This window comes from Acomys russatus, chromosome X, assembly GCF_903995435.1.
Source record: "Acomys russatus chromosome X, mAcoRus1.1, whole genome shotgun sequence".
Lineage (NCBI taxonomy): Eukaryota > Metazoa > Chordata > Mammalia > Rodentia > Muridae > Acomys > Acomys russatus.
This window is the reverse complement of record NC_067169.1, coordinates 18,498,629-18,510,782: the sequence shown is the minus strand read 5'-3', so window position 1 is coordinate 18,510,782 and position 12,154 is coordinate 18,498,629. Positions and strand designations below refer to the sequence as shown.

Here is a 12,154-nt window from a genome sequence, read left to right as displayed (position 1 = left end):
TCTGAGCTAAATCCGAGGCTCGAACTGCAGTCTTTCTAGTGCTTTCTGTCTAGCTCTTAACCATTTAAATCTTAATTTTGCCACCAGCTTTCATGTTCCTTTGGTTTTTCTAACCCTGACAATTGTCTCCACTGTATAGTGACTAGCCCTGTCCAACAGCCTGTTCACTGGACCTAGGGGCAGGCCTATAGTTCACTTGTCCCGCCTTCTTTTAAGTCCCGACCCTCCCAGTTGGCCACTAGCCCTTAGAGGGCGGGATCTGGCTGGGAAAAGGGAATAGTACTGATTCTGATGCCAGGAGGGTGGCGCCATCTGAGGGTTCCAATAAAAAGCGGAGATGGCGGAGCAATGCAACCAATGAAACTGGGCTGGTTTAGGGTGGTGGTGTGGACAGCGGGGTCAGTGAGGCGGGCAAACAGGAGGTGGGGGCTGTGTCCAGTGTCACGACCAAGCTAATAAGAGCTGCATAAAGACGGCAGGAGACTGGGTCTGCGGCGCCCTGGTCTCCAGTTTTGATGGCATTTGGGACCACGAAAAACCACCATTTTAGAATCAAGCTCGAAAGGGATAAGACACCACCCCCGGATTCCCAGCCAATGCCCCGCCTTCCACTCCAGAGGTCCGGAAGCGGATGTGATAGATACGGAAGTAGCCTGCTGTTGCCGAGGGGACAGCACGGGCAGATGCCAACATGGCAGCGGTTGGGGTTGGCGGATCTACCGCGGCGGCCGGGCCAGGGGCCGTGTCCGCGGGCACGCTGGAACCTGCGTCCGCAACAGCGGGTGAGATGGCATGAAGCAGAGCAGTTGGCTGGGCGGAGGTCGGGATCCTTAAGGGCGGAGTAATCCTTCACAGCAGCAGCTCGTGTGAACCGACTTACGTGTGTGTGTATGTGTGTGTGTTGTGGGGAAAAAGCAAGGAGAGAAGGGACCATTGTATGCTGGGGTCAGGAATCGGTCGGTCGTTCTGTGGGGGATTGTGGCGGGGGTCCTAAATTGGAAATAAAGACTATTGTGACTGTGTAGGGAATTTCCTTTTGAGGAGGCTAAGACCATTGAGAATGTTCTCGGGGGTCGATCCTTAATTGTGGAAGGGAGAGACGGTTCCGAGGGTGGGCGTTTTTGAGTCTTAAGGTGGTGGCTTCTTCCTTATAAAGAGACCTTATAAACTGTCAGGGTGGGGCACATCTTTCCTTGTATGACTAGTGGATCCATTTTGAGCATGAACCTGCCCTTCCTTCACTAGAGAGAGAATGTTCTGGGGATGCCCCTTCCAAATGGAGATAGTTCTATTTATGTTGAGGTGGGAGGGTTCCTTCCTTATAGGTCAGAGAATGAACATTTGGAAGGTGCCAAGTGCTTCTGTATAGCAGAGAGAGCTCATTGTAAGTGTGGGTAGAACAAAGCATTATTCATTGGCTAGGAGGAGGGTATTCAGCAGAGGGAGGACCGACTATGTGGAGTAGGGAAGTGTTTCCTTATATGATTAAGGTAGTCATAGACTATTGGGGTAACCATTCTATGAGATGGAAAATAGAACAATCCTTAGGTGGTGGACATCTTTTTAATTTTTTTTTAGGTGGTGGACATCTTAAACAATCGTTTCACTCATAATATTGGGATATTATTTTGTTTCTGGGACAGTCCAGCAAGTAGAAGCATCACTCCATATAAATTCTCAATTTGCTCATCCACAAAATGGATTTGTTTTTGTGGTACCTTTGGAGATCAAGTGATGGGAATCCCCGTACATTCCTTAGTGCCATGTTAGGAATACTGTAAGCATTCAGTAAATATTGGGGCTGAGAAAAAGTTGCTCCCTGGGGGAGGAAGATGATGCAAATATGTGTGTGTAGGGCCTGCCCTGGTCATTTCCTCATAGGATTTCAGATAAGAGCTGGCCAGCCTGGAGCCCGCTTTTCCCTGTCTTGACACATTTTGCCAGTAGCTCAGGGTGTGGAAACAGGGAGGGACCAGACCTTCATCAAGTCAGGATGGAAAGACCGAGGAAGTCCCCGTGGCTGCAAGGTTTTTGATTGAGAAAAGAGGAGTGAGGTGGGTGGCTATGCCACAGCAGCTTCTAACTCCATCCTTCTCCTATGTTCCACTTCCTGCAGCTCACCGGCGCCTCAAGTACATATCCTTAGCTGTGCTGGTGGTCCAGAATGCCTCCCTCATCCTTAGCATCCGCTATGCTCGCACACTGCCTGGAGACCGCTTCTTCGCCACCACTGCTGTGGTCATGGCCGAAGTACTCAAAGGTCTCACCTGCCTACTGTTGCTCTTCGCACAAAAGAGGGGTATGAGTCAGGGAAGGGGTTGGTTGGTGGGACCCCCCTCCCCTAAGTTAAGAGTGTAAGCACCCCTGGAAGGTTTGCTGGGACAGTATAATGGTGAGTCTGAAACTGCTTGGGGGGTATGGAAGTGCATCTGAGCTTCCTTGGCACTCCAGCTGTGTGAAGTTGCTTCTCCACTTGTATAGGCCTTACACCTGGGAACTGCAGTTGTGAGATAGTCTGCCCACAAGGCAACAGGGCACTCATGGTGAGCAAAGATTTAATTACAGCGCTTGGAAGGTAGAGGCAGGAAGATCAGGAGCTCAAGAGAACATAGGAAGTTTAAGGCTAGCCTGGGCTACATGTGACTCTATCTCAAAAAAGAAAAAGAACTTTGTAATGTGGAGTATTCCATCACACACACATTCAGAAAGAATAAAATAGTGAAAACATCCTTCTATGCATTACTGAGGTTCACAATTATCAACTCTTGGCCACACTATCATAAACCAGCACCAGTGGCTAACTGCTCACTACTAATCTGTGTGTCTTTCACATACCTGCATCTTTATAGCACCAACTGGGTATAAGTGTCATACACTTGGGTGTTGTGTTTTATTGTTTTGTTTTTTGAGACAGGGTTTCTCTGTGTAGCCTTCGCTATCCTAGGAAGCTCTGTAGACCAGGCTGGCCTTGAACTCAGAGATCCTCTGCCTCTGCTAGGATTAAAGGTGTGGGCCACCATGCCTAGCTGTATCACACACTTATAACCGCAGCTGTACAGCATGCTGAGGCAGGGGGTCACTTACTTCTATGAATTCAAGGCTATCTTTTTTTCCTTTTTTCTTTTTTCATTTTGCAAGACAGGGTTTCTGTGTGTAGCCCTGGCTGTCATGGACTCGCTTTGTAGACCAGGCTGGCCTCAAATTCACAATGATCCACCTGCACCTGCCTCCCTGGGATTACAGGTGTGTGCCACCATGCCCAGTGAATTCAAGGCTGTCTTGAACACCATGCGATGCTCCTTTCAAAAAAAAAAAAAAAAAAGCAATCAGTAAATGAAAGCATAGTACCTTGAGTTGGTGGTGTAGCTTAGTTGATAGAGTGCTCGCTTAGCGACATAAAGCTCTGGGTTTCCTATCCAGTGCCACAGAAACCAGTTGTGGCAAATGCCTATAGCTGAGGCAAAAGTTCAAGATCATCATTGGCTATCTATTAAGTTCAGGGACAGCCTGAACTATCTGAAACTCTATCTCAAAAAAAAGCAAGTATAAGCTGGGCATGGTAATGCACGCTTTTAATCCCAGCACTCAGGAGGCAGAGGCAGGTGGATAACTGTGAGTTCAAGACCAGCCTGGTCTACAAAGTGAGTCTAGGACAGCCAAGGCTACACAGAGAAACCCTGTCTCAAAAAAGCCCCCCTCCCCCGCAAAGCAAGTATAATAAAAATCATACACGGGGGCTGGAGAGATAGCTCAGAAGTTAAGAGCACTGGCTGCTCTTCCAGAGGTCCTGAGTTCAATTCCCAACAACCACATGGTGGCTCACAGCCGTCTATAATGTGATCTGATGCCCTCTTCTGGTATGCAGGCGTACATATATATGTAATAAATCTTTTTTTAAAAATCATACATGGAAAAATAAATAGACAATAAAGTTGGGTGGGTGGCTCAAACCTGTAATCCCAGTATGTAGGAGGCAGAGCTCAAAACAAAGACTGGCTCAAAACAAAGCAAACAAAAAAACCCAAAGCACCAATGAACAAAAAAGCAAAGCCACCCCCCCAAAAAAATTTTTTTTAAAGCAAAGCCATACATGCAGGCCTGTAATCTCAGCTCCTTAAGCAGCTGAGGTAGGAAGATCATAAATTCAATACTAGCATGGTCAGCTTTGTAAGACCCAGTCTCAAAATAAAACACAGGATGGGCAAGACAGCTCAGCAAGTAAAAGCTCTAGCTATGTCCTTTGACCTCCACACTTGCACCATGGAATATGCACGCCCGCACGTGCAGATACATCACATAGGACACAAATAAAGTACTGGAAATGTAGCTCAGCTGTAGAGTAATTGGCTTACTTGTTCAAGGCTGTAGGTTCAATCCCCAGCACGCATTCACGCACGCACGCAAGAAAAACAAAACAATAGATGCTGGGAAGATGGCTTCGTGGGTAAAATGCTTGCTGTGCAAGAACGAAGTCCTAGCTTAAGCACAGAACCCTCCATCAAAACCAGGCAAGGTGGCATACATCTAATCACAGCTCATCTTTTCCAGTTCAGGGACAGGAGGCAGGGGACAGGCAAGGAGGTTGGGGATCACCAGTCTTGTGGGCTCACTGACAAGTCAGTCTAACTGAAATATCCAGCCCTGTCTCAAAAAAAAATGAGAGCCAGGTAGTTGTGGCAGTGCATGCCTTTTATCCCAACACTTGGGAGGCAGAGGCATACAGTGCTACCCACAGAGAAACCCTGTCTCAAAGAAAGGGGGGGGGCTGGGCATTTAATCCCAGCATTCAGGAGGCAGAGGCAGGGATCTCTGAGTCTGAGGCCAGCCTGGTCTACAGAGTGAGTTCCAGGATGGCCAAGGCTTCACAGAGAAACCCTGTCTAGAAACACCAAAAGAAAAAAGGGGGAAAAAGAAAGAAAGAAAATAAGGTGGAGTGTACGCTCAGTTTTCTTAACAATGATATTATAAACTTCCCACCGAGCGTACCTCACTTATAACCCGACTAACCTAAACAAGAGGAAAAGGAGATTAAAGAACACAAGAATGAAACCTTCTGGGTATCAGTTCTGAGGAATGATTCTCCTGGCGTAGTCAGCAGGATTTCTTCTGCTAGAACCTGGAGCAACCAGAACCCGGAGCCTCAGCCAGAGCCCGGAGCCCGGAAGCCTTCCCTCCACGGGCTCTCTCTAGGAGTGTCCCGAAGTGGAGCAATGAACAACCAAAACCATCCCAAGTCTCCAAAGACACCCCACCTCCTATTTATATCTGCTCTCAGAATCTATTCAAGGATGTTTTTCAGCTGGTAACAGCCAAGCTCTCCCAAAAGGTGATTCAGCTTCTAAAGAGATAAACATCACCTGCTCTCTCACAAGTCTGTTCCTCATCCCACACTTGGAATCTAATAAAAAACATGTTTACCTCTCCTTCAGACACCATTCATCCATAGAGCAGTGGTATCTTCTTAATGTATCTAGGGCTGAGAAAAAGATCTGTTTGAGTGGGAAATGGACCATTAAGGAGTTAGGGTGTCTAAAAGTCTTGTGTTAGATGTGCAACTCAGTGGTGTGTGAGGCCCTAGGTACAACCACAAAACAAAAAATGTCTAAAACCTCCCTTCCGAAAGATAGTTGTGTGCATCTACTTAGGAACCAAGAACCTCTACGTCTAGGAACTGGTGATTATTTCATTGTACAGACATGTTGAATGCTCACCCTGAATGGGCTTTTGCCAGGGAGGCAGATCTCAGGTGGGTGAAATGTAGTTGATTAGCAGGCATAGTGGGATGGATAATAGGTGTGATCTTTTTATTAATTTTTGGGTTTTTGTTGTTGTTGTTGAGACAGGGTTTCTCTGTATAGCCTGGGCAATAGTTTTGTGCCCATTATTTTTCTTTTCTTACAGTATTGAGGTAGTACCTGGGGACACACATCTGCTAGGCAAACACCCCACCATGGAACTATATCCCCATTCCAAGTATCAGAAAGGCTTTTCTTCTTTTTTAATTTTTTAAAAAAAATTTTTTTTCGAGATAGGGTTTCTCTGTGTGTATCCTTGGCTATCCTGGACTCACTTTGTAGACCAGGCTGGCCTCAAACTCACAGCGATCCGCCTGCCTCTGCCTCCCGAGTGCTGGGATTAAAGGCATGCGCTACCACTGCCTGGCCTTCTTTTTTTTTAAAGACAAGTTCTCACTCTGTAGCCCTGGCTATCCTGGAATTCTTTTTTGGATTTTCGAGACAGGGTTTCTCTGTGTAGCCCTGGCTGTCCTGGACTCACTTTGTAGACCAGGCTGGCCTCGAAGTCACAGAGATCCACCTGCCTCTGCTATCCTGAGTGCTGGGATTAAAGGCATGCGCCACCATGCCAAGCTCAGAAAGAAAGTTCTTACTGGCATTGTTGTACATGAGAGCTGGCAGGAGAGGGAAGTGTCGTTCAGTGGTGGGGGAAGGCAAGACTGGGAGGTGGACAGAGGAGCCAAGCCTAGTCCCAACCTTCAGCAGACCCTCCTCCTACACAGGTAATGTGAAGCACCTGGCTCTCTTCCTCCATGAGGCTGTCCTGGTGCAATATGTGGACACACTTAAGCTTGCGGTGCCCTCTCTCATCTATACCTTGCAGAATAACCTCCAGTATGTTGCCATCTCCAACCTGCCTGCTGCCACTTTCCAGGTGAGTGCCCAGCCCAGCAGATCCCCCAGGGAATGAGGGGAGGGAGGGAGGGAGGGGGAGAGAGAGAGAGAGAGAGAGAGAGAGAGAGAGAGAGAGAGAGAGAGGGAGAGAGGGAGGAGGAGGAGGAGGAGGAGGGAGATGACTTGGAAAGAGCAAGAACTATGTCACTGTCAGAATGTTCTTGGGACTCCTTTAACTTTGGTCTCCTTTGTGTGTTAAAATTGGCAACAGGAGAGATGCTTGGATAACTGAAAATATACTCGGGGCCAGCATGTTGGCATATATCTGCAAACCCAGTACTCAGAAGGCTGAAGCAGGAGGATTTGGCCTTCAAGAACAGATTGTACTACATAAGGAAACTATTTGTTGGGCCAGGAGAGGTGGCTTAGCAGTTAACAACACTGGCTACTCTTCTATGGGACTTGGGTTTGATTCCCAGCACCCACATGGTGGCTCACAAGTATCTGTATATCTCCATTTGCAGAGGACCTAATGCCCTTTTGACCTCCAAAAGCACTAGGCATGCCTGTGATGCGCGCGCACACACACACACACACACACACACACACACACACAGAGGCAGAACACCAATACACCAACTGGTTGTGGTGGCGCACGCCTTTAATCCTAGCACTTGGGAGGTAGAGGCAGGCAGATCTCTCTGAGTTCAAAGCCAGCTTGGTGTACAGAATCCTAGGACAGCCAGGGCTACACAGAGAAACCATGTCTTGAAAACCAATGAATGAATGATTGAATACTTGCCTAGATGCTACAGCAAGATTGCCTGGGTTCAAATCCCAGTGCTACTGCTTTCAAGATGTGCGATTTCGGGGAGGTCAGTCACTTACCTTTCGATGCCTTTATTTGCCATTTTATTATTTCATTTGTCTTCTTGAGACAGGGTCTTATATAGGCTAGGCTGCCCATGAACTTGTTACGTAACAGATGAGCTGTGATCCCCCTGCCTCAACCACACAAGGGTTAGGATAATAGGTGTGTGCCACTGTGCCTTGTTTCTGAGGTGCTAGGGACCGAACCTAGCCCTCTGTACCTGCTGAACAGAAGTACCAGCTAAGCTCTATCTTCAGCTTTTCTTCTTTCCTTTGGTTTTTGAGACAGGGTCTTGCTTTGTGGGCCTTGCACTCATGATTTTATTTAAATTTTTTTGTTTCTTTTTTTTTTTTAATTTTTATTTATACAGTGCTCTGCCTGCATGTACAACTGCAGTCCAGAAGGGGGCATCAGATCACATTCTAGATGGTTGTGAGCTACCATGTGGTTGCTGGGAATTGAACTCATGACCTCCGGAAGAGCAGACAGTGCTCTTAACCGCTGAGCCATCTCTCCAACCCAATTTTTTTTTTTTTTTTTTTTTTTTTTGGTTTTCTTTTTTTTTTTTTTTTTTTTTTTTTTTTTTTTTTGGTTTTTCGAGACAGGGTTTCTCTGTGTAGCCTTGGCCATCCTGGACTCACTTTGTAGACCAGGCTGGCCTCGAACTCACAGCGATCCGCCCGCCTCTGCCTCCCGAGTGCTGGGATTAAAGGCGTGCGCCACCACGCCCGGCTTTTTTTGGTTTCTTGAGACAGGGTTTCTCTGCATAGCCCTAGCTGTCCTAGGCTTACTTTGTAGACCAGGCTGGCCTTGGAACTCACAGCGATCCACCTGACTGCCTCCCAAGAACTCATGATTCTTATACTAATTCCTAAGAGCTGGGATTTCAGTCATGTGCTACCATGCCTAGTTTTCTCATCATTTAATTGCATATTGGTTGTGTCCAGTTCTATGGTAGGTGGTGAAGATTAAATGAATAGATTCTGAGCTGGGCATGGTGGTGCACTCCTCGAAAAACAAAAACAAAAACAAAATTTTGATAAGAGTGCCCAGATGCACACTAGACATACACATAGGAATCTGCAAATATTTTCTGGCTTTGTTGTGGTTGATTCGTTTATATGAAGACTTCCCTTATCACAAAGCTTTCTATTTATTCATCACCTACTTGGAGGTGTTTTATTTATTTATTTGGTTGGTTTTTTGAGACAGGGTTTCTGTGTCTGGCTGTCCTGGATTCGCTTTGTAGACCAGGCTGGCCTCAAACTCACAGAGATCCTCCTGCCTGTGCCTTCCCTGAGTGCTGGGATTACAGGTGCGCGTCACCATACCCACCTTGGAGGTGCTTTATGTATATATCAGCCTTATTTTGCAAAGGTGATGCTGGGTCTCAGAAAGGACAAGTGATTTGTCTCTATCACATAACTAGGAAGATGGGATTAGGTTGTAGATTTGGGTGTGGCTTGGGGCTTCTTGGCACAGCTACCCTTTTTTAACTCACTAGGAGGTTCTTTTTTTTTTTTTTTTTTTTTTTTAAGATGATTTCTAGCCCAGGCTCGCCTCTGACGCTATATAGTGGAGGACGACTGTCCATTTCCTGAGTGCTGGGGTTATGGGTATTTGCCACTGCACATGGTTTATACAGTGCTGGGGACAGAACCCAGTAGTCTATGTGTGCTAGGTGAGCTCTTTGCCAATTGAACTCCATCCCGTAGTCATCTGGGAGGTCTTTGGGAACTTTTTTCTTTTTTGGTTTTTCAAGACAGGGCTTCCCTGTGTAGCCTTGGCTGTCCCGGACACCCTTTATAGACCAGGCTGGCCTTAAACTCACAGAGACCTGCTTGCCTCTGCCTCCCAAGTGCTGGGATTAAAGGCGTGCACCACCACTACCCAGCCTTTGGGAACTTGTTAGGAACAGGTTGGTCAGTGGCCAGTTAGTTTTATTGCACGTACCCCACCTTACCCTTTTCATTGTACCCAAAGGCCCACAGTAGGTACTGTCCCCCACCCCTTGCACTTTCCGGGAGTTGGGGCCAGCCCTCAGTGCCTTCCATGTGCAACTTGCAGGTGACATATCAGCTGAAGATCCTGACCACGGCGCTGTTCTCCGTGCTCATGTTGAACCGCAGCCTCTCACGCCTGCAATGGGCCTCCTTGCTGCTGCTCTTCACAGGGGTGGCCATCGTCCAGGCACAGCAAGCTGGTGGGGGTGGTCCGCGGCCACAGGATCAGAACCCTGGGGCGGGCCTAGCAGCTGTTGTGGCCTCCTGTCTCTCCTCAGGCTTTGCAGGTGTCTACTTTGAGAAGATCCTCAAAGGCAGCTCAGGTTCTGTGTGGCTACGTAACCTACAGCTTGGCCTCTTTGGCACAGCGCTGGGCCTGGTGGGGCTCTGGTGGGCTGAGGGCACTGCTGTGGCCCGTCGAGGCTTCTTCTTTGGGTACACACCAGCTGTCTGGGGTGTGGTACTAAACCAAGCCTTTGGTGGGCTCCTGGTGGCCGTTGTCGTCAAGTATGCCGACAACATCCTCAAGGGCTTTGCCACCTCCCTGTCCATTGTGCTGTCTACTGTTGCCTCCATTCGCCTCTTTGGCTTCCACCTGGACCCATTATTCGCCCTGGGCGCTGGGCTCGTCATAGGTGCCGTCTACCTCTACAGCCTTCCCCGAGGTGCAGTCAAAGCCATAGCTTCCGCCTCTGCCTCTGCCTCTGGGCCCTGCATTCACCAGCAGCCTCCTGGGCAGCCGCCGCCACCACCGCAGCTGTCTTCCCGAGGAGACCTCATCACGGAGCCCTTTCTGCCAAAGTCAGTGCTGGTGAAGTGAGAGCTGGTGTTGGTTGGGGGGAAACAGGGCAGGGGGCTGGGTTGGAGGGTGTCGGGTTTCTGCAGGTCCAAAGTTGTTGCCGGGGCCTGACTCTTGTGGGGTTGGTGGTTTTTTTGTTTTGTTTTGTTTTGGTTTTTTCTCCCATACTTCTAGAGGGATATGCACCTAGGGATGAATGGCACGTGAACGCTTCCTGGTAGACGGACTCTCCTCTCCTGGAGGAGGTTTTTAGAACTGCTTCCTTCGCCCCTGGCTAACCTCTTTGGGAACAGGGTTGGGATGCTGCTGCTATTCCAGGCTTTTCCCTAAGACCCTCTGCTGGAGGTGTCCTGTCTCATGCCTGGGACAGTTCATCCCAGCCATCCTGCAGACTGGACAAAAGCCCTGCAGTTCTTCAGTAACGACTAATGACTGCTCGTGGGGTTCCATTTCCTACTGTATGAGGCCTTCTCTCCCGCGCCATCACCCTGGATCATGGCAACAGCTTGGTCTCTTATGTGGCTTTGGGGCAGTTTCTCTGGTCCAGGGACCCTTGAAGACCAGACCGGATTGTTGTAAATGCCCTGAGTGAGAAGAGGCACAAGCTGAGAATTTTGTATCAGCTCATCTTGGGGAGGGTGCATTTGCTTTTCAATAGTTTGGGGATTTGTGACATAATCAGATCAATGATCCAGAGTGGTGGGGAAATGGGGAGGGGAGGTCCTTGAAGTGGCTGAATCTCATGTCACTGAAGAGACAGAGGCGAAGGATTATCTTCTGAAACATCCAGAGAGGAAAAATAAAGCTGCCAATCCCATTCTTGCAGCCCTATTGGCTGTTTAAAACACCCCTACTTCATGGCGGGTGTCAGAATTGATGACTCATGGAACCTGCACACCTGCACTCCCCAAAGCTTATTAACTCCTTAACTGTATCCCAGATGTGTGTGTATGTGTGTGTGTGGGTATGTATGTATGTGTGCACGTGCGCATAAAGTGCACGCATGGAAGGTGCCTGGGCTGTCTTTGCTATATGTAAATAGGGCCACTGGATCTTTATTTTTGATTAATTTGTTCTGATTTTTTTTTTTTTTTTTTGGTTTGTTTTCTAAGGAACTGTAATGAACAAATGTCAGGATACCCAATGCCAAATAAAGATGTTGTATTTATTTAGTCCACGTGTAGCTTTCTGACCCAGGGGCCCGCTCTTTCCACACAAGCACCCTTAACAACCCCACGATTACTAGCTTACTACCACCACCCTCGCTTGCTCAGGAAGCCCACACGCCAGCCCACCCCAGCTTTCTGTGTTTCTCTTTCCTTCCCATTTTCACCACAGGTTGCTCACCAAGGTGAAGGGTTCGTAGCTGCTGGAATTGAAGACGCTGGCCTGCCTTCCTTCTCCCTTCTTGCCCTGGCCCAGCTGGGACTAAACTCTTTATCAGTATTAGGGGTAGGGTAAGGTAGATGTGGGAACTCCCTGGCCCCACCAACCCTGCCCCACACAGGGCTGCCATGACTAACCTCTGTTAATGGGCCCACCTCAACTCCTGCTATCTTTGCAGTATTTCTTAGGTGAGTTTCTGCAAATAAAACTATGTTTTGCATCTTGTCAACTTGCGTTGGAAAGCCTGGAGAGAATGAAGAAAGGAAGCCCTCAAGCCTCTCGGACATGATCCACAAAAAAAAAAGCTTTTATTAAAACCAATAAGGGAGCTGGGCATGGTGGCGCATGCGCCTTTAATCCCAGCACTCATGAGGCAGAGGCAGGCAGATCTCTGAGTTCGAGGCCAGCCTGGTCTACAAAGTGAGTCCAGGACAGCCAGGGCTACACAGAGAAACCCTGTCTCGGA

General features: G+C 48.2%; 1 protein-coding gene across 1 annotated transcript; it reads left to right on the top strand.

Annotated features, from left to right (window-relative positions):
* The first annotated feature begins 438 nt into the window (after positions 1-438).
* On the top strand, positions 439-12,076 carry Slc35a2 (solute carrier family 35 member A2). The gene is made up of 5 exons (XM_051141387.1): positions 439-782; positions 2,117-2,299; positions 6,518-6,669; positions 9,568-10,304; positions 11,641-12,076. The coding sequence occupies exons 1-5, from the start codon at positions 692-694 to the stop codon at positions 11,666-11,668; spliced, it is 1,191 nt and encodes a 396-aa protein (XP_050997344.1). The 5' UTR covers positions 439-691; the 3' UTR covers positions 11,669-12,076.
* The last annotated feature ends 78 nt before the right edge of the window (positions 12,077-12,154 follow it).